At 49.6% G+C, this 20,430-nt stretch overlaps 1 protein-coding gene across 1 annotated transcript in view; it reads left to right on the top strand.

Annotated features, from left to right (window-relative positions):
• Positions 1-191: 191 nt before the first annotated feature.
• HS2ST1 (heparan sulfate 2-O-sulfotransferase 1) overlaps positions 192-20,430 on the top strand; it is a 164,835-nt gene continuing 144,596 nt past the window's right edge. Inside the window, exon 1 of the mRNA XM_073643162.1 lies at positions 192-547. Coding sequence (XP_073499263.1) covers positions 424-547 — 124 coding nt within the window. The 5' untranslated portion in view covers positions 192-423. The remainder of the gene's footprint in view (positions 548-20,430) is intronic.

The raw sequence follows: 20,430 nt of genomic DNA on the forward strand, positions 1-20,430 counted from the left end.
TAGAAATAAAGAGATTTTGACCTTTGCTGTTATCTTGTCAGGCGATTATCATGGCAGCTATGTGTTAGGTCCCCAGAGTATACGAGGCACCACTCAATGGGAGAAGAGCGCCAGCCAATGGGAAGATCGGAAATGGCCGGACTTGGTTACCTAGCAACCAGTCAAACGGAGGAAGGCTGTTCACGTCATGCGTAGGGGGCGTGGTAACGTGACGTAAGACGCAATGGGCCGGCGCTGCTGCTGCGGCTAGAGCTGGAGGAGCGGCGGAGAGTCAGTGTACACAGTGAGCGGATCACGCTGGAGCCGCAGCCTGTGCTGGAGTTTCCTCCGCGGAACGAGCCCAGCCGCCGGGTGTCTGCGCTGGGGGCAGAGCCTCTCGCCACAACCCCCGATGCCCACGTTATGTCGCCATAGATTAGGTTGATGGGTCTCCTAAGGATTATGATGCCGCCCAAGTTGCAGCTGCTGGCGGTGCTGACCTTCGGGGTCGCGATGCTCTTCCTGGAGAACCAGATCCAGAAGCTGGAGGATTCCCGGGGAAAGCTCGGTAAGCGGCCCCGGGGGAGGGACGAGGGATCCGCCGCCACCCGCTAATGCGAGTCCCAGACACTGATCTGCATGTCTGCCTGACAGCTGCCGGCCCTGGTGGAGGCGAGACCAGGCTGGACTGTGCCGGCAGCCGGCGAGCAACGGAGGCAGCGCTGGCTGGTAACAGGGGGGCACTAGACTGCGCTCAGCTGGTAACAGGGGGGCACTAGACTGCGCTCAGCTGGTAACAGGGGGGCACTAGACTGCGCTCAGCTGGTAACAGGGGGGCACTAGACTGCGCTCAGCTGGTAACAGGGGGGCACTAGACTGCGCTCAGCTGGTAACAGGGGGGCACTAGACTGCGCTCAGCTGGTAACAGGGGGGCACTAGACTGCGCTCAGCTGGTAACAGGGGGGCACTAGACTGCGCTCAGCTGGTAACAGGGGGGCACTAGACTGCGCTCAGCTGGTAACAGGGGGGCACTAGACTGCGCTCAGCTGGTAACAGGGGGGCACTAGACTGCGCTCAGCTGGTAACGGGGGGCACTAGACTGCGCTCAGCTGGTAACAGGGGGGCACTAGACTGCGCTCGGCTGGTAACAGGGGGGCACTAGACTGCGCTCGGCTGGTAACAGGGGGGCACTAGACTGCGCTCGGCTGGTAACAGGGGGGCACTAGACTGCGCTCGGCTGGTAACAGGGGGGCACTAGACTGCGCTCAGCTGGTAACAGGGGGGCACTAGACTGCGCTCAGCTGGTAACAGGGGGGCACTAGACTGCGCTCAGCTGGTAACGGGGGGGCACTAGACTGCGCTCAGCTGGTAACGGGGGGGCACTAGACTGCGCTCAGCTGGTAACGGGGGGGCACTAGACTGCGCTCAGCTGGTAACGGGGGGGCACTAGACTGCGCTCAGCTGGTAACGGGGGGGCACTAGACTGCGCTCAGCTGGTAACGGGGGGGCACTAGACTGCGCTCAGCTGGTAACGGGGGGGCACTAGACTGCGCTCAGCTGGTAACGGGGGGGCACTAGACTGCGCTCAGCTGGTAACGGGGGGGCACTAGACTGCGCTCAGCTGGTAACAGGGGGGCACTAGACTGCGCTCAGCTGGTAACAGGGGGGCACTAGACTGCGCTCAGCTGGTAACAGGGGGGCACTAGACTGCGCTCAGCTGGTAACAGGGGGGCACTAGACTGCGCTCAGCTGGTAACAGGGGGGCACTAGACTGCGCTCAGCTGGTAACGGGGGGCACTAGACTGCGCTCAGCTGGTAACGGGGGGGCACTAGACTGCGCTCGGCTGGTAACGGGGGGGGCACTAGACTGTGCTCGGCTGGTAACGGGGGGGCACTAGACTGCGCTCGGCTGGTAACGGGGGGGCACTAGACTGCGCTCGGCTGGTAACGGGGGGGGCACTAGACTGCGCTCGGCTGGTAACGGGGGGGGCACTAGACTGCGCTCGGCTGGTAACAGGGGGGCACTAGACTGCGCTCGGCTGGTAACAGGGGGGCACTAGACTGCGCTCGGCTGGTAACAGGGGGGCACTAGACTGCGCTCGGCTGGTAACAGGGGGGCACTAGACTGCGCTCGGCTGGTAACAGGGGGGCACTAGACTGCGCTCGGCTGGTAACAGGGGGGCACTAGACTGCGCTCGGCTGGTAACAGGGGGGCACTAGACTGCGCTCAGCTGGTAACAGGGGGGCACTAGACTGCGCTCAGCTGGTAACGGGGGGGCACTAGACTGCGCTCAGCTGGTAACGGGGGGGCACTAGACTGCGCTCGGCTGGTAACGGGGGGGCACTAGACTGCGCTCGGCTGGTAACGGGGGGGCACTAGACTGCGCTCGGCTGGTAACGGGGGGGCACTAGACTGCGCTCGGCTGGTAACGGGGGGGCACTAGACTGCGCTCGGCTGGTAACGGGGGGGCACTAGACTGCGCTCGGCTGGTAACGGGGGGGCACTAGACTGCGCTCGGCTGGTAACGGGGGGGCACTAGACTGCGCTCGGCTGGTAACGGGGGGGGCACTAGACTGCGCTCGGCTGGTAACGGGGGGGGCACTAGACTGCGCTCGGCTGGTAACGGGGGGGGGGCACTAGACTGCGCTCGGCTGGTAACGGGGGGGGGGCACTAGACTGCGCTCGGCTGGTAACGGGGGGGGGGCACTAGACTGCGCTCGGCTGGTAACGGGGGGGGGGCACTAGACTGCGCTCGGCTGGTAACGGGGGGGGGGGCACTAGACTGCGCTCGGCTGGTAACGGGGGGGGGGGCACTAGACTGCGCTCGGCTGGTAACGGGGGGGGGCACTAGACTGCGCTCGGCTGGTAACGGGGGGGGCACTAGACTGCGCTCGGCTGGTAACGGGGGGGGGCACTAGACTGCGCTCGGCTGGTAACGGGGGGGGGCACTAGACTGCGCTCGGGTGGTAACGGGGGGGGCACTAGACTGCGCTCAGCTGGACATGTGGAGGCTAGTAAGGGGTAAAGTTCCCCCCAAGTGTAAGAGGGTCCTGGCTGCTGCCAACAGGTGATCTCCCCAGTGGGAAGGAGTCTCTTCTGTTACTGCAGTAAATGTAAAAGCAAAATGATCCTTGTTACATTGTGATGAGAGTGAATTTCTTAATCTCTGTGCCGATTGTTCGGAGCCATGATGGTGGTCTTGTATCTTTATTTGCTGATTATTATACTCGCCATGGTTTTGTGTCCTGTGCAGATTCTGTTTTTGATTTGTATAAATGACTACAGTGTGAGTGTCCCAATGTTGGGAGTGTTTGTTCTATTAGTCTGTGGCTGGTCATTTGCCCGGTACAGGCGGTTGTGCTCGTGCCCCCGTACAATACCCCGTAGATTCTTGGGGCTTGTCGTAATCATCACCAAGTATGTGTCACTGAGTTGTTCTTTGTGTCCCATCCAATAAAGGAAGTGCCGACAGCTATGTGCCCACGATGCAGAAATGCTCCGGATTTTCTCCTGAGCGTTTCTGCATCTCCCTGGCAGAAAAAACGCATGCGGATTGTACATGCGGATTGTACATGCGTTTTCCTGCCAGGGACAAGCGGAAGTGAAGCGTGCGGGTTGACAAGCGATTTTAGCATCACTTGGAAAGTGCTGGACAACTTGGTCACACTATATAAATCCATGCAACCGGCATGGATTTATATAGTGTGACCGTAAAAGAAAGGTAAAAAATAAATCTATACTTTCCCTCTGATGGCCCCCGGTGTCTTTATTCGATGCGTCTCTGCTTGCCGGCAGCTCGTGGTAGATTTAAGGACCTGCTGATGTCAGCGGTCACGTGACCCGTCACATGACTAAATGACTTCAGCGCAGGTCCTTGAGTCCACCGCAATCTGCTGGCAAGCTGAGACAGACACACCCGGGCCATCAGAAGGTAAGTATAATATGTATTTTTTTTTTTTTTTTTTTTTTTTTTTTTTTACAGGTTCTATGGTACCCAGGTCCGGAGGAGAGCCTCCTGTCCTCCACACTCGGGTACCATCCGCACATTGAAACGCATGTAATCCGCATGTACAGATGCAGTGATGCGGAATCCAAGTGTTCCAATGCAAGTCAATGGCAGCGAAAACGCCGCGCTTACGGAAAATAATTGGTAGTGCTGCGGATTTTACCGCAATGATAGTCTGCAGCGGAAATTTCTGCAGCATGTGCACTGCACATGCGGATTATCATTGGGGAACATGGCAGACCTTCTACCAAGCATTTTTTAAGCGTTTCTGCAGTGGAATTGCCGCTGCGGAAACGCTTAAAAAAAACGCATCGTGGGCACACAGCCTTTAATAATTCTTTTACCACTTTCTGACCAGTTTTCTGCCTGGCTCCTGTGCCTGTCTATGGATAACTAAAGAGCTGGTCATTCCAGAGCCTGGGAAAGCTGGGTGGATGCTGTATTCATGTTAGTTGTTACCCAGACTGAAGTCTGCAGCTTTAAATCGGTTGTCCAAAACTGGGCCTGCCCCTGCTTAAGGGATTTTCCCACGAACAAAGTTTATTTGAATTAATTGATGTTGGAATAATAATAATTTCCACAATTGGATGTGTTTAAATAAAATGTCCCCGCACGATCAGACACATCCATTATACACAGTACACAGCAGGGGAACATTTATAGGATTATCTCCGCACAGGAACATTTTATTTAAACACATCCAATTGTGGAAATTATTATTATTCCAAGATCTATTGATTAAAATGTACTTTGTTTGTGGGAAAATCCCTTTAGTCACTTTGGCGCCCTATAGACAATATAAACAATGTATACTAACCTGCAGAGGCGCTGGTCCCCCAATGTTGGAGGTGTTTGTCCCCGGGGCAGGGGGTCACGTGACCGCTGCAGTCCTTGAATAGCTGCACCCTGTATTATTTCATCTGAGCAAACATCCGCTCTGACAGAATATTGATGAGCTGCAGCCAATCTGTAGCTGCTGATTGGCTGCAGCGGTTATGTGATCTGCCGGGAATAGCAGCACCATCATCGGAGGAATGGAGCTTCTGTGGGAATTGAGTTTAGATTGCTTTTATTTTCTTCAAGACCCTGAACTGATAAAGCAGGGGTTATCTAATAGTGAACAACCCCTTTAATGGAGAGAATAGGAGCTAAGATGCAGCGGCCACTATACAGTATATGGAGTAGTTGTTCTGTTCTGCTTTGTTCACTGTTTACGTCAGGCTGATTAGTGGTGGTGTCGGACCCTCTCTAATCTTATAGTGATGATATTTAAGTAGTGGACAACCTCCTTTAAATAGATATTGGCAAAACCATTTTTGCCAGAAGGGTCCAGTCCCATCTCCTTCTGGTAGAACCTCCATTGATTGGCTATAATCTGTGGGGAGGGAGTTGGGGGCACCATTGAGCAAGTGTTAATATCTTCTGTAGCGCCCTCACAGGAGAGATCAAGAATTACACACCATTACATCAGTGGTCTGTTGGTTTGATACATGATTATCCAGCACCTTTGTAGCCGCTCTGGCTGTTATGAGGGTCTCGTATAGAGGTCCCCTTCTCTATGAACTCAGAACTCTGATACAAATTAGAATTGCTAACTGGACAAAACATTATAACAAAAGTGAATAATTCCACTTATTTTTTTTTCTTTGAAGATATTACTTTTGTTTTCGGCCAAATGTTCTTCAGGTGAAGTTGCTGTAATTGCAGATGTCTGCTCTTTAGTTTTATCTTGCACTTTTCTTTGGTGCCCGGTATGTGGCACAAGAATCTTTGTCTGTGACCCCCAGGAGCTGTTATTGGGTTTAGTGCACCAGTCTGCAGTAACCCTTGATCCTCTGTCAGTGCGCTCCCCCACAGAGACCCTCATTGTCTGTGTTCTATAGCACTTTCAATCTACATTAAATCTGATTTAAAGAAAAGGAAAAAAAATGGCGCAGTGCACATGTAATTACTGGACTTTGATGTGCTATGTGAATATTTCTTATGGTTAGATATCTCGGTGATAAAGTAATTCTACAATGACTATAATGGCTTGTGGTGCCGAGTTCTGTCTTTTTCGGAGTATTGCCCAGTGTATGGCTCTGTATATAGGCACTTTACTGTTGCATGTTTTGGCCATAGGCCCCAATGATGAAAGCTTATGACCCACAGTATAAGAATGCGCAGCCTGCTGGTAATTTACTTTTCTATACATTTAAATAAATAAAAAAGGCTTTTTCAGGACTTTGTATTAGTTCCATCTAAATTGCTGTTGCTGTAACTGCATAGTGTGAACGCTGCCCTTGTTTTTTTTGCTGTACAGACGTGGTATAGCCAAACATTTGATTTGAAGAATCCTTGCTCATGTAGGGAGGAAAATCATCTGGTTTGTCATTTTAGACTAAAACAGTCATTGCACACGCAGCAGATTACTTTGTAGAATTGAGCACCGTCCCCAAATAGAGAGAATAGGTCACAATTGTCTTTGCCAGGATAGAAATGGCCACTGCCCATTACCCCTGCGTGGTCAATATGGTTGTGTTATTGAAAGGGAACGGGACATTCATGCTGCCCAGAACACAGGCAGCATGAATCAGGATCTGGCTGTGCGATTGCAGACATATATCTGATTTACCCTGAAACGAGAAAACATACTTTGAAAAGCCAGTTAGGAATTCTGCGACCCAGCAGACTAGTCTGAGGCCAGTCCCTGACAGGTCTCTCCCTGTGTGTATAGGAAGAGACCTGTCACTCAAAGGGGCAGGGAGGAGCTACCAGAGACCTGCTTTGGACTAGTTATCCATGCAACTTTTTATTTCATTCATTTATATAGCGCCATTTATTCCAGCACTTTATAGACCTCCCCATCACTGTCCCCATTGGGGCTCACAATCTACATTCCCTATCAGTATGTCTTTGGAGTGTGGGAGGAAACCGGAGAACCCAGAGGAAACCCACGCAAACACGGGGAGAACATACAAACTCCTTGCAGATGTTGTCCTTGGTGGGATTTGAGCCCAAGACCCCAACGCTGCAAAGCCACTGTGCTGCCCACTGACTTTTCACAGTATGTTTTCTCTGAAAACAGCGCAGCATTTCAAAGTAACACAGCCAGATTCTGATTCTTGCTGCCCGTGGTCCTGGTGGCATGAATCTCCTGACAGGCCTTTAATAGCTGCATTTCAGAGTTTGTTCTCCCCTTGGATCATAGAAAGGAAATCCTGAGTTTGGGTGTGTATTTTTGAGACATCTAGAAGCCATAATTGGGCTAATGGAAAGAAGTTCTCTTGATGAGGGGACCTCATTTATAGGGTTTGTTGCCTATTTTGCATCATCTTCTCCCCTCTGAACCAACACTCAAAAAAAGAACCTTTTTTTTTTTTTTTCCCCAAATCCATTTATTTCTTTATCTTACTCAATTCCCACTGTGCTGATCTGCTATCTGGATCCCGACTCTTGTGTCTGCCCTGGCTCGCGTGATTTGGCCCGTCTAGGTCTGCCCTGGCTCGCGTGATTTGGCCCGTCTAGGTCTGCCCTGGCTCGCGTGATTTGGCCCGTCTAGGTCTGCCCTGGCTCGCGTGATTTGGCCCGTCTAGGTCTGCCCTGGCTCGCGTGATTTGGCCCGTCTAGGTCTGCCCTGGCTCGCGTGATTTGGCCCGTCTAGGTCTGCCCTGGCTCGCGTGATTTGGCCCGTCTAGGTCTGCCCTGGCTCGCGTGATTTGGCCCGTCTAGGTCTGCCCTGGCTCGCGTGATTTGGCCCGTCTAGGTCTGCCCTGGCTCGCGTGATTTGGCCCGTCTAGGTCTGCCCTGGCTCGCGTGATTTGGCCCGTCTAGGTCTGCCCTGGCTCGCGTGATTTGGCCCGTCTAGGTCTGCCCTGGCTCGCGTGATTTGGCCCGTCTAGGTCTGCCCTGGCTCGCGTGATTTGGCCCGTCTAGGTCTGCCCTGGCTCGCGTGATTTGGCCCGTCTAGGTCTGCCCTGGCTCGCGTGATTTGGCCCGTCTAGGTCTGCCCTGGCTCGCGTGATTTGGCCCGTCTAGGTCTGCCCTGGCTCGCGTGATTTGGCCCGTCTAGGTCTGCCCTGGCTCGCGTGATTTGGCCCGTCTAGGTCTGCCCTGGCTCGCGTGATTTGGCCCGTCTAGGTCTGCCCTGGCTCGCGTGATTTGGCCCGTCTAGGTCTGCCCTGGCTCGCGTGATTTGGCCCGTCTAGGTCTGCCCTGGCTCGCGTGATTTGGCCCGTCTAGGTCTGCCCTGGCTCGCGTGATTTGGCCCGTCTAGGTCTGCCCTGGCTCGCGTGATTTGGCCCGTCTAGGTCTGCCCTGGCTCGCGTGATTTGGCCCGTCTAGGTCTGCCCTGGCTCGCGTGATTTGGCCCGTCTAGGTCTGCCCTGGCTCGCGTGATTTGGCCCGTCTAGGTCTGCCCTGGCTCGCGTGATTTGGCCCGTCTAGGTCTGCCCTGGCTCGCGTGATTTGGCCCGTCTAGGTCTGCCCTGGCTCGCGTGATTTGGCCCGTCTAGGTCTGCCCTGGCTCGCGTGATTTGGCCCGTCTAGGTCTGCCCTGGCTCGCGTGATTTGGCCCGTCTAGGTCTGCCCTGGCTCGCGTGATTTGGCCCGTCTAGGTCTGCCCTGGCTCGCGTGATTTGGCCCGTCTAGGTCTGCCCTGGCTCGCGTGATTTGGCCCGTCTAGGTCTGCCCTGGCTCGCGTGATTTGGCCCGTCTAGGTCTGCCCTGGCTCGCGTGATTTGGCCCGTCTAGGTCTGCCCTGGCTCGCGTGATTTGGCCCGTCTAGGTCTGCCCTGGCTCGCGTGATTTGGCCCGTCTAGGTCTGCCCTGGCTCGCGTGATTTGGCCCGTCTAGGTCTGCCCTGGCTCGCGTGATTTGGCCCGTCTAGGTCTGCCCTGGCTCGCGTGATTTGGCCCGTCTAGGTCTGCCCTGGCTCGCGTGATTTGGCCCGTCTAGGTCTGCCCTGGCTCGCGTGATTTGGCCCGTCTAGGTCTGCCCTGGCTCGCGTGATTTGGCCCGTCTAGGTCTGCCCTGGCTCGCGTGATTTGGCCCGTCTAGGTCTGCCCTGGCTCGCGTGATTTGGCCCGTCTAGGTCTGCCCTGGCTCGCGTGATTTGGCCCGTCTAGGTCTGCCCTGGCTCGCGTGATTTGGCCCGTCTAGGTCTGCCCTGGCTCGCGTGATTTGGCCCGTCTAGGTCTGCCCTGGCTCGCGTGATTTGGCCCGTCTAGGTCTGCCCTGGCTCGCGTGATTTGGCCCGTCTAGGTCTGCCCTGGCTCGCGTGATTTGGCCCGTCTAGGTCTGCCCTGGCTCGCGTGATTTGGCCCGTCTAGGTCTGCCCTGGCTCGCGTGATTTGGCCCGTCTAGGTCTGCCCTGGCTCGCGTGATTTGGCCCGTCTAGGTCTGCCCTGGCTCGCGTGATTTGGCCCGTCTAGGTCTGCCCTGGCTCGCGTGATTTGGCCCGTCGAGGTCTGCCCTGGCTCGCGTGATTTGGCCCGCCGAGGTCTGCCCTGGCTCGCGTGATTTGGCCCGCCGAGGTCTGCCCTGGCTCGCGTGATTTGGCCCGCCGAGGTCTGCCCTGGCTCGCGTGATTTGGCCCGCCGAGGTCTGCCCTGGCTCGCGTGATTTGGCCCGCCGAGGTCTGCCCTGGCTCGCGTGATTTGGCCCGCCGAGGTCTGCCCTGGCTCGCGTGATTTGGCCCGCCGAGGTCTGCCCTGGCTCGCGTGATTTGGCCCGCCGAGGTCTGCCCTGGCTCGCGTGATTTGGCCCGCCGAGGTCTGCCCTGGCTCGCGTGATTTGGCCCGCCGAGGTCTGCCCTGGCTCGCGTGATTTGGCCCGCCGAGGTCTGCCCTGGCTCGCGTGATTTGGCCCGCCGAGGTCTGCCCTCTGGGTTTCCAACCTCAGACAGCACATCATAATGGTTGAATGGGCTTTGCGGAAATCTATGTGCTTGATGCAGAAGTGTTCCCAATCTGATGGCTAGGAATGAGCGGGTAAATATTCCCATATAGTGTCTGATCCACGTCTAAGTGCCACGTCCTGACCACATCTGTATTCCACTACCAAACTGATTATATATCTCTGCTTATGAGAAAAGTCAGAAAAATGATTGAATATTTTGTAGTTTTTCGCTTCTACAGTTGCCAACGCTTTGTAGTTAGCAGCTAGATGACATAACATGTGGAATATCCCGCTGTTTCCTGACCTGCACAGAGAGCCTGAATCTGTTTAGTCTCTAGTTCTCCCACTCTTTTTTTTTTTTTCTCTTTTTTACATAACACCTTTTATATATGGATTATGAAAAATAATTACTATTCAGTGTGTTCTGTCTACTTCTATATGTATGGTAAGAGAATTTCATAGCAACTTGATACATATGGATCTATCTCTAACCCATCATTGAAGGGAAGCAATCATCAGAAATGTACCTGTTTAATCAGATGTTTGTGATAGATTTTTAAACATTTTTTTTGTCATTGTTGTATGTTTTTTTTGTTGTGTTTTTTTTTTTTTTTTTAATATATAAAAAGAAAAAAACAAAATCTTCCAATGTGGACCAGTAAGGCTTTTTTAGACTCCTACTTCCTGGCTTTTCATTAAGCGTTTTCAGCAATCTCCTGATCAGCAGAGGAAGGGTTTTAATGACTAGTAAAGAGCTGATAACACAGGATCCACCAGTCACAATTGGCCATGTCACAGCTCACCTGCTACCCCTCCAGTCACAATGACCTTTGCACACGCTCATTAGATGCTTTGATAGAAAGGATAGGGTCAGAGTCTGTTTGTGCGTAATGTATATGTGAATTTCCTGAAATTTGCAAGATTTTTATCGTATTATTTTTAATGCAGATTGTGATATGAAAAAAAAACCAATTATGAAATAAAAAATATGTAATGCTCAAACCTGATTTAATAGGACATGCTCTGATAATGGCTCTACAGAAACGTTACTCAGTGCTGATTAATAATGCTGTTTGCAATCATAGTAGATGCCAGAGTGTTATAGTGTGTTATCACTAAGGTTAAATGTTATTTCATGCACTTGATAGGCAGTTTGTGAAGTCAATTGGGAGTATGAGCAGTTATTTATTTATTTTTCCAAATCTCCTTCTTGCCAAATCTGAAAGGGTAGGCACAAAGGAGGGGATGTATTAACATAAGACAATAGCTCCTGCTAATTCTTACTATTCTTTTTAAATACCCCCAATTAGAAATGTATAGTTCTTCTGATTAGCTATCTCGTTTACCTCATATGCAGGGCATTGCAGAAGTTTAGATATGCATGGTTGCGGCCACAAACAACTAACTAAGTGGTTGTAACCATGGATACCTAAGCGACTGCAATGTGCTGCACATGGGGTAAGCGACAGCGAATCAGAAGAACTATACTACATTTCTAATTGGAAGTACTTGCTAATATTATTTTTTCCCCCATTACATATTGGGATAGGATCTTGGAGATGGGAATACCCCTTTAAGTGTGTACATAGGGCTTCATTCAGCCAGCAGCGGCAATCCCCTGTCTCCCCCCCACCTCCAAAGTGCCACTTCTGAATTGACCTAAATGATTTTTAAAGTAGTATTGTCAAGTTTGAATATTATCCCGTGTCTGTGGGTTACGTGATTGCTGGGGACTGATCACTGGGACCCCACTAATCCTCAGAACTGGGCCTCTTAAGAGCCTTGTGTGGATGGATGGTTGATCATGTGCTCCGCATCTTCTTTCATTCTCAGTTTTACCGCCAGAGGTATCTTCATCACTCCCATAAAAATTAATGCATTTTCAGAGTCTCTGACATTGGGATTGGTATAATGGCAGCTTTTGGACCCCCATTGCTCGGAAAGTTATCCCATGGATAGGGGTCATCTTTCAAACTTGAGAAAACGCTTTAGACTACTTGCTAGGCTGTCACTGTCGGGTAACGCCAGGGAAGGGACTGGTTCCTAGGCTCTGTGTTGGGTAACACCAGGGAACAGACTGGTTGCTAGGCTGTCACTGTCGGGTAACACCAGGGAACAGACTGGTTGCTAGGCTGTCACTGTCGGGTAACACCAGGGAAGGGACTGGTTGCTAGGCTGTCACTGTCGGGTAAAACCAGGGAAGGGACTGGTTGCTAGGCTGTCACTGTCGGGTAACACCAGGGAAGGGACTGGTTGCTAGGCTGTCACTGTCGGGTAACACCAGGGAAGGGACTGGTTGCTAGGCTTTCTGTGTTGGATAACACCAGGGAAGGGACTGGTTGCTAGGCTTTCTGTGTTGGGTAACACCAGGGAAGGGACTGGTTGCTAGGCTTTCTGTGTTGGGTAACACCAGGGAACGGACTGGTTGCTAGGCTGTCACTGTCTGGTAACACCAGGGAACGGACTGGTTGCTAGGCTGTCACTGTTGGGTAACACCAGGGAAGGGACTGGTTGCTAGGCTGTCACTGTCGGGTAACACCAGGGAAGGGACTGGTTGCTAGGCATTGTTTGCCTAGCAGCTAGATTGTCAAATGTCCTACATCTCATTACTGGACCGGTAGTGGCAGAATGAGAAAGCAGCTTGGCGCTGTTACGCTGTGCCATTACTAAGCCTGCAGCACTGATCAGATACGGCTGTGTTAAGAAAGGGTTACACATTGATAAGCGTTTGCTCAATTAACTTCTTTATTGATTAGGCGTCCAAGCCGCTCGAAATCCCCGGTTATAATGGGAGCGGGTGCTGTATGAAGACAAGGAGCTGGACGGAGGCAGTAACCAGCTCTACAAGGCCTATATTGATGAATGCCTTTAATCTGCTGCATCTGTAATTTTCATGCGTCTCCTCAGCTTTGTCTAATTTTTTTTTGGTTAAAGCTCCTGAAATCGCTGCTCTTGTATCAGTAGTTTAATAATTGTTTCTGCTCAGTTAATTTCCCCATCTTCTTCCAGGGACTGGAACCTTTTATGTGGTCCTAGGGCGAGCACATGGCCGCGTGAGCGGAGAGGGTTGTTATACAGTGTATTAGCGGCCACAAGACTCCTAACTGAATTATTATATGTAATGTGGGAAATGTTAGAAATCCCAAAGGCAATACAGCCCAGCGCTCGGTGTGAGGATGCACTGCCCTGTCTCTGCAGATCCGGGTTGTTTTTCCTGTTTGCTTATACAAGTGGAAAATTGTATTGTTCGGAGCTATTTTGTGTCTATCAGATGGTGATTTATGACCTGACTTGAATTTCCTACCACAAATTAATATGTCGTACTGGGAAAACGGAAAAATACAGAGAACAATGGTCAATGTTTCAAGAAACATCTGTAAAAAATATTCACCTTCTCCTGCCGCAAGGCTGCATCGTCGTGCCGTCTTCACTAAATCTATCGCCATGTCAGATATCTGCACGCCACAATAAGGCTGTATTCACACGTCCATACAAATGGCTCTGAGATCGGACCGCTATGCATGGACTTCTATGAAGCTGATGTCACGCACAGTGTAGGAAAGACAGTGCAGCACGAAGGGATGAGGGGAAGGGAGCCCAGACACTAGAGAAAAGGGAAGTGGAGACCCATAGGCTGATCTAATGTCACCCTGTCTCCCTAACTGTCCCTATATTGGTTCTTCACAAATCGCCGAACAGGAACCTAAGCCCTGTATATCCCCAAAACTAGGCCCTGGATAGGGAAGGGGGTGGGGGTGAGCACTGGTCAGTCCCCACTATAAACTAAAGACAACAAAGGAGACAAGCACTGGAAAGAAACTTAGCTTGAGCTGACTTCAGAGAGATTACACCAAACGTCCTCCAAGCACCAGAGAGGAAGTAAGCTGACTGCAATAGCTCCAAGCCTTCACAAGGGAACATGTGAATATCACCAGCACCTCCCTGCAGCGAACTGAAAGTATTTAACACCCAGACCAGGGTGTCAATCAGAGCAAGAGGGAGGCAGCCGCTGGGTCCTAAAGTAAGACAGATTTAAGAAGGCGTCTGTAATGCCAAACGAAGTGACCTTCTGCAACCAGCTATAGCATGACTGTCTGCTACATCTGACACACCCGTGACAGCTGATCCACGGCCAGTCCGTGCATGGCAATTCGATCTCGGACCAATTTGTATGAACGTTTGAATGTGTCCTAAGTGACACCTGGGTAGGAAAGTGGCACTGCAGGGGTTTGGCTCCTAAGCTCATCTAATTAAAGAAAGTCATGATGTCCGAAGTCTTACTCCAGTCAGTGACTGGAGTAAGATTTCTGGCATTTAAAATCGAGGCACACCCCACCGATCAGATGCTCTTGATTCATTAATGGAGTGTTAGAGCGTCTATCTTCAACATGCCTATTAACTAAGACCAATGTGAAAATTGTCGGTCTTGATCAATCAGGGCTTCTTGGACCAATTCACCAAAATGAACATAACTCACGCATTGACCCTTAATTAATTCATTGCATCTTCTCAGTGGGGGGTACATGGCTCTGGTGTACACAATGCTGACACTTGTGATGAATAGGGCAGGTATGGCCATGCCCCGTCACATCCCCCGGCTCCTCCCTGCTCTGCCCATTTCGGCACAGTTGGTTCCACCTACCTTGAAGACTCCAAAAGTCATTCATTTTTGGCCACAAAGATTTTACAGATTTTTAAAGCTTTTACACTTTTCTGGTGTAAAAGCTTTGATGAATCGGTCCCCTTGAGTCGATGATCAATGTGATATTTGTAAGATTTATATATCCAAAAACCCAAAAAGATCATGTTCTGAAGTCACATTCTCTTTATCATTATGGTTATTTTAGTACAAATGTGTAATAATAAGTAGAATTAATATCATAGCTGTCGATTCTTCAAGCAAACCTTGCTCAACTACAAAACCTTCTACCTGTAGCTCCCCTCCCCCGCCCTCTAGAAACGGCATTTCCAGTATTCTGAAGGTTTCTCCCAGTGTTTTGATCTTTTTGCAATAGTACTGTAATTGTGAACATGAATGTGGTGTCCTTGGGGCCGTTCTTCAGCTGCATTGTTGTAGGTCTGTCCTTGTTGCCCATGAGGGATCACGGTCTAGTGTAACTATCTCGGGCATGCTAGGGCCTTTCTCATAGGAAGCCTATTATCCCGTCAGCATAGGTGGCTGGCTTGGTGGTTAGTACTGTTAGGCCAATAATCGAGGATCGATCATTCGTAATAAGGCGCGTTCTTGATTATCGGCCTATCTAAACAAGCTATCCCCCCCCCCCCCCCCCCAACGAACAAGAAAAGCACTTGTTCATCAGGAGGGACTTTTTTTATTTTATATTTAACAGCCTTCATCTTGATCTCGAGTCATGGCGACTTGATGAATCTATAGGAAGATCGATCTTGTGGAAACCTAGATAGGTCCACCGGGGTCTTCTCAGCCGTTATCTTGATTGCATCAAGCCATCGGGTTGCTGGTCTTCCTCTTCGCCTTGTTTTCTATTTTTCCAACCATGATGACCTTCTCCAGTGATTATTCTCTTCATATGATGTGTCCAAAGAAGTAGACCAGTCGCAACTTGGTGATCCTTGCTTCCAGTGACCTGTTCGGCTTGATTGTCCAATATAAACTGGTGATGAGATACAGATTGTTCTGTGCATATCCAACATCATACTATCGTAAGAACGATTGTTCTGTGCAAATAGAAAGATTAGCCGCTTGTCTAAACGCTCCAGTAAACCACCACCGATTGGCCTAAAATGTAACTGATCGATTTTGAGTTTTCTCCCACAATCTAAAATATGATGTGGGTAATTAGATTGTGATCCCCATTGGGGTGAAGGGCTGATGTGTGTGATGATCGCTCCACAGTGCCGTGGAATATGTTGGCTGGCAAAGTGAAGAAATTGACTTCTTTGCTTGCACTCAGGGGACACTCCATGTTGATGTTGCCCCCCTTGGTCAAATTGAAGCTCACGACCCTTGTGATGCAAACAGTGCTATAACCACTGAGCCACCCTGAGCCCTGATTTTATGCATTTACAGTGTTGTGGTTTTTTTTTTTTTTTTTTTTACTATCTTCTAGATCTGTTCTATGATCTGCTAAAATAAAGTTTGTATGGCTGTGCTGCTTCTCGTTATGTTATCTAGTCTGTTGGGTCACCTGTTTCCCCGGAGTAGTCCCAGCCTCGGGTGCTGTGATTGCACCCACTTGGTGTGATTGCCATCGTTGATGCTTGCCCACTCATTGCTTCCATGCTGGAGCAGTGAAAGGGCCCTTTTTTTGTATTCTGTCCTTCAAGAACTGTGATAGAACTGGAATGTGAAATGCGAACATCTGGATAAGGCCATAGGGATAGAAGAGACTTATTTGAGTACTACCAAGTCGTCTGCCATTTTTCTGCATCCTAAGGCTTATTTCACAATTTCTTTCTTTTGTCAGACGGGTGGACATGCCATTGATGCAATCGCACGGGGGCCCAAGAGGTACAAGGACCACTACGACCTCCAGAGCAGATGGAATTGTACATTATTAGGAGCTATTGAGCTGCAGAGGGCGCATGCACTCTTCTTGCACATATGTATCAGCTGAAAAAGTAATGATTTTTTTTTTCTCTACCAGGTAAAGCATTTCCATCGGGACATTGATGTAAATATAGACTTGGCTAATATGAGCAGACTGTTTGCTATGGATGTGCTGCCTGCGAATCCCATTTTAAAATCTAAAGTTGTCTTTTTACAGACAAATTTGACTCAGATTTTCGCTTTGAGTGCCTGTCGGCAGTCAGAACATGTCCATTTTCTATTGGGTCAAAATCTAATGATATTTTAAAGTTATGCTTCAAGCTACAACCTTTGGATATTAAAAACCGCACCCATATTGTTGAATTTAAAAAAAGAAAAAAAAAAAAAAGTAAGGCCAAGTTTCCACCATGGAAAAGCTGATTATCCGCTGTGTGAGGTGACACGGGTGGCTTTCCCACACCTTTTTCCCAATAACATCCTTGGGAACTCTGCTGCTGGAGGTCTGCAGCAACTACTTTCCAAATGGGCATAGCCCAAAAATTAAGATATAGAATCTCACATAATAAATAAAGCGCAGACATTAAAGTGTAGCTGTCATTTTGTAAAAGGTTTTTATATATTTCAAACTCTGCATAGTGTTGCTGTTTGGTTGGGGTCCGGGTCATGAGACCTCCACTGATGAGTCAAAACACAGAGTATGACCTGTATGTACAGGGCAGAGTATGGGCTCGATGGTAAGTCTTTGGGTCTACACTTTAAAGTCACTTTTAGAGCCATATTTTTACTTCAGGAAAGAAAGCTATTGATGAATCGTGGCCTCTGTCTAGTTAGAAGGTTCCCGGGCCTCTTTTAAATGTGCATTTTGCATGATATTAAAGGGAATCCGTCAGCAGGCCATCTAATCTGAGAGCAGCATAGTGTAAAACCAGAGACCCTGATTCCAGTGATGTCACTTACTGGGTTGCTTGCAATAATTTTGTATAAAATCACAGTTTTATCAGCAGGAGATGATCTCTAAAGGACTAGTAAAACTGCTCTCATGTAGTCATCCATAGTCATGAGCTCTGTATAACCGTGCCCCCACCACTGACTTTCTGCCTATGCACAGTGTACACAGTATCAGCCAATTAGTGATGTGGGCGGGGTTATACAGAGCTCAGCATTCAGAGAGCTGCTAGGTATGCCGCAGATAAAACCATTTTATTAAAATCTGCAGCAAGCAGCCTGGTAAGTGACACATCGCTGGAGTCGGGTAGTTGGCCCCTACATCATGCAGTTCTCAGATTGGGGAGCAAAATCCTAGTGACAGCTCATTTTATATATCACTATATTTAAAGGGAATCTAAGTGCAAGCCTCAGTAATCCAGTCTTCTGACTCTCTAGTACTCGGTGTTGCTGTTCTCTGACGTGTAGCCCTTCCCTTTCCTGAGAGGTGAAGCAACCAATCTTTAATTGTAATGGATTCTTCCTTGGTAATTTTCAGCAGCGACTATGGTGGCTTTGTGCGGACGGCTTATTAATGAGCAGGCCGAGGACTTGTGCTCAGTTTGTGCTCTTCCATATTTTTGTTTGCAGCTGCTGATCTACTTTTTTCTCTCTCATGTTGCAATAATGGCTGTAAAGACCGTGTTTAAGTCTCGCTGAATAGGAGCCGGAGTGGCGTTCGGTGTAATTTCGACATTAGTACTTTTGCTAAGTGTACAGCTGGGAGCCGCCATGCACTGCAGGTGCCGGGTGCCTTTGTGTACATGGAGATGTCAACTTTTATATATCTTAACACATCCGTTTTCAAAGAATGTGCAAATCTGTAAAATGGTTTGTGATGTCGTGAGTTGTGTATCACCGCTGTGCTGGCCTGATCTGCTGCCGTCTGTTTATTCTGTATAAAAGAAACTTGTCAAATATTGCTCTGAAATGTGCAGATTATACATATGTGATATACATGGTGTCAAAACATTGGGAAGTTGTCAGCATCTGGGTATAACCCCTCACAGAATGAATGGAAACTGGGCATACGGCAGCAGGGTGGCTCAGTGGTTAGCACTACAGCCTTGCAGCGCTGGTGTCCTGGGGTCAAATCCCACCAAGGACCACGTCTGTAAGGAGTTTGTGGGTTTCCTCCAGGTTCTCCAGTTTCCTCCCACACTCCAAAGTCATAGGGAATTGAGATTGTGAGCCCCAATGGGGACAGCGATGATTATGTCTCATATATTTTGCCAGCCTTGTGGTGTGTTGTTGTTGTTTTTTTTTGTTTGTTTGTTTTTTTTGGGGGGGAGGCTTTTACTGAAGCAATCCCCTTTTGGGATATGTTCACCCACTATTCAAGGGAGGTTTTGGAGCAGAAAGTCAATGGAAACTGAGCAGAAACTCTCCAAATCCTCTTTAAAAACTTGGAAGTTCTGCTCAATTCCTGCTCTGAAAACTTAGCAAAAAATATTTCACCTGCATATAGCATTTGGCCATTTGCACACGGTGTCTTTTTAGCTGGATTCTGCCTGCAAAAGTGCAGGAAAAGTGCTACATAAAATGAACATAAGGCGCAGCAATGTCAAAACCAGGGCTGTGGGGTCTGTAAGACAAACCTCCAACTCAATTTCTCTGACTTCAGGATTCTGACTCCACAGCCCGGCCTCACTCCTGAGCGTGTTCATAAAATGCAGCACAGATTCATCTCAACTAAAAGCCGAGAAACTTAGATCAGGAACAGAACAGACATTTATAGGACATTTCATAACTTTCCCAAATTCTTACGAAAACATTTATAGCACATCCTGAATTGTACTGCTGTACCCAGTTTATTATATACTAGCTGTACCCGGCCACGCGTTGCTGTGGCTCAGTCTGGTTAAATGGAAAAGAGCGCGTGCACGTTTCTAAAATACTTAATTTCACAATGCTTGTGGGTATAGAATATTTTTTGTTCCATTGTCTGTGTAGATATAGAGATTGTCTGGTTTGCCGACTCTAGAACACGCTACATATAACTGTCCATGTGAGAAGCAATCCGTGTCTAGATTTAAACCGCACAATTCTAAAGATTGGCCCTGAGCTTTGTTGATGGTGATTGCAAACGCCAATCGAATTGCAATCTCTTAAATTGAAATGGCATATCCGTTGGAATCAGCGGAATGAGGACACCTTCACCTTTGAAAGGTCCTGTCAAGATTGTTTATAAATAAATATTTTTCATTTTTATCTATCTAATGGGGCAATGCAATAGTTATTAGGCAGGCATGGTGGCAGCCTGTACCCTGTGACCCCTGCAGGCCTGTACTCTGCACAGGTCACTAAAGAGGTCGGTACTTGCTGTCAGGTGTCACAGTGGAGCTGGTCATGTCAGGGATTGCTCGTTATGCACAGGATATGACACGGGGAATGTGACAGGAGGGGGCGCAGAGATGAAGGCAGAAGAGCAGGGGGTGATCCGCTTGACATGTCCCGGGCCAGCACCAGCCAGATCACAGCCACGGTGGCGCAGTGGAATTTGCACTCGCTCGCTATCCACCTACTGCTGCAAGGCTCGGGCCCAGCTCAGCGCCCAGAGCGGAGGCTGCGGTCTGCGTGCAGCCTCCCTGTCTCCTTCCCTCCCTCCCCCGCTTGTTGTTGCGCAGTCAGAAGTAAGACTCCCTTCCGGAGAAGAAGCCGCAGCAGAGGCTGCCGCCTCTCAGGAGGTGGTGGTGATGAGCAGCAGCGTCTTTCAGCCTCGAACAGATGGTCTCGTCACCCCCCCATCCCCCACGGGGGACACGAAAGGAGCAGAGCACAGGCTGTGGCTGGGTGAATGAAGGAGAGGGAGAAGGGTTTATGAAAGAGATGTCACTAAGGGGGAGGGGAGAATGCCGGGTGGCCGGGGAGAGTCAGCCTGGGACTGAGCTCGTAACACCCCCCTCTCGCTGTTGCTTTTACTTCCAACAGCTGGTATATAAAAACATAGTAGGTATATAAAAACATGCGTGTATTCGAATGCAACGTTGTGTCAAAATTTCAAAGCAATCGGTGAAGAACTTTGGGAGATTTAAGATTTTGAACAAACGAACA

This window comes from Phyllobates terribilis, unplaced genomic scaffold (assembly GCF_046119375.1).
Source record: "Phyllobates terribilis strain yellow unplaced genomic scaffold, ASM4611937v1 Scaffold_8__6_contigs__length_399053987, whole genome shotgun sequence".
NCBI lineage: Eukaryota > Metazoa > Chordata > Amphibia > Anura > Dendrobatidae > Phyllobates > Phyllobates terribilis.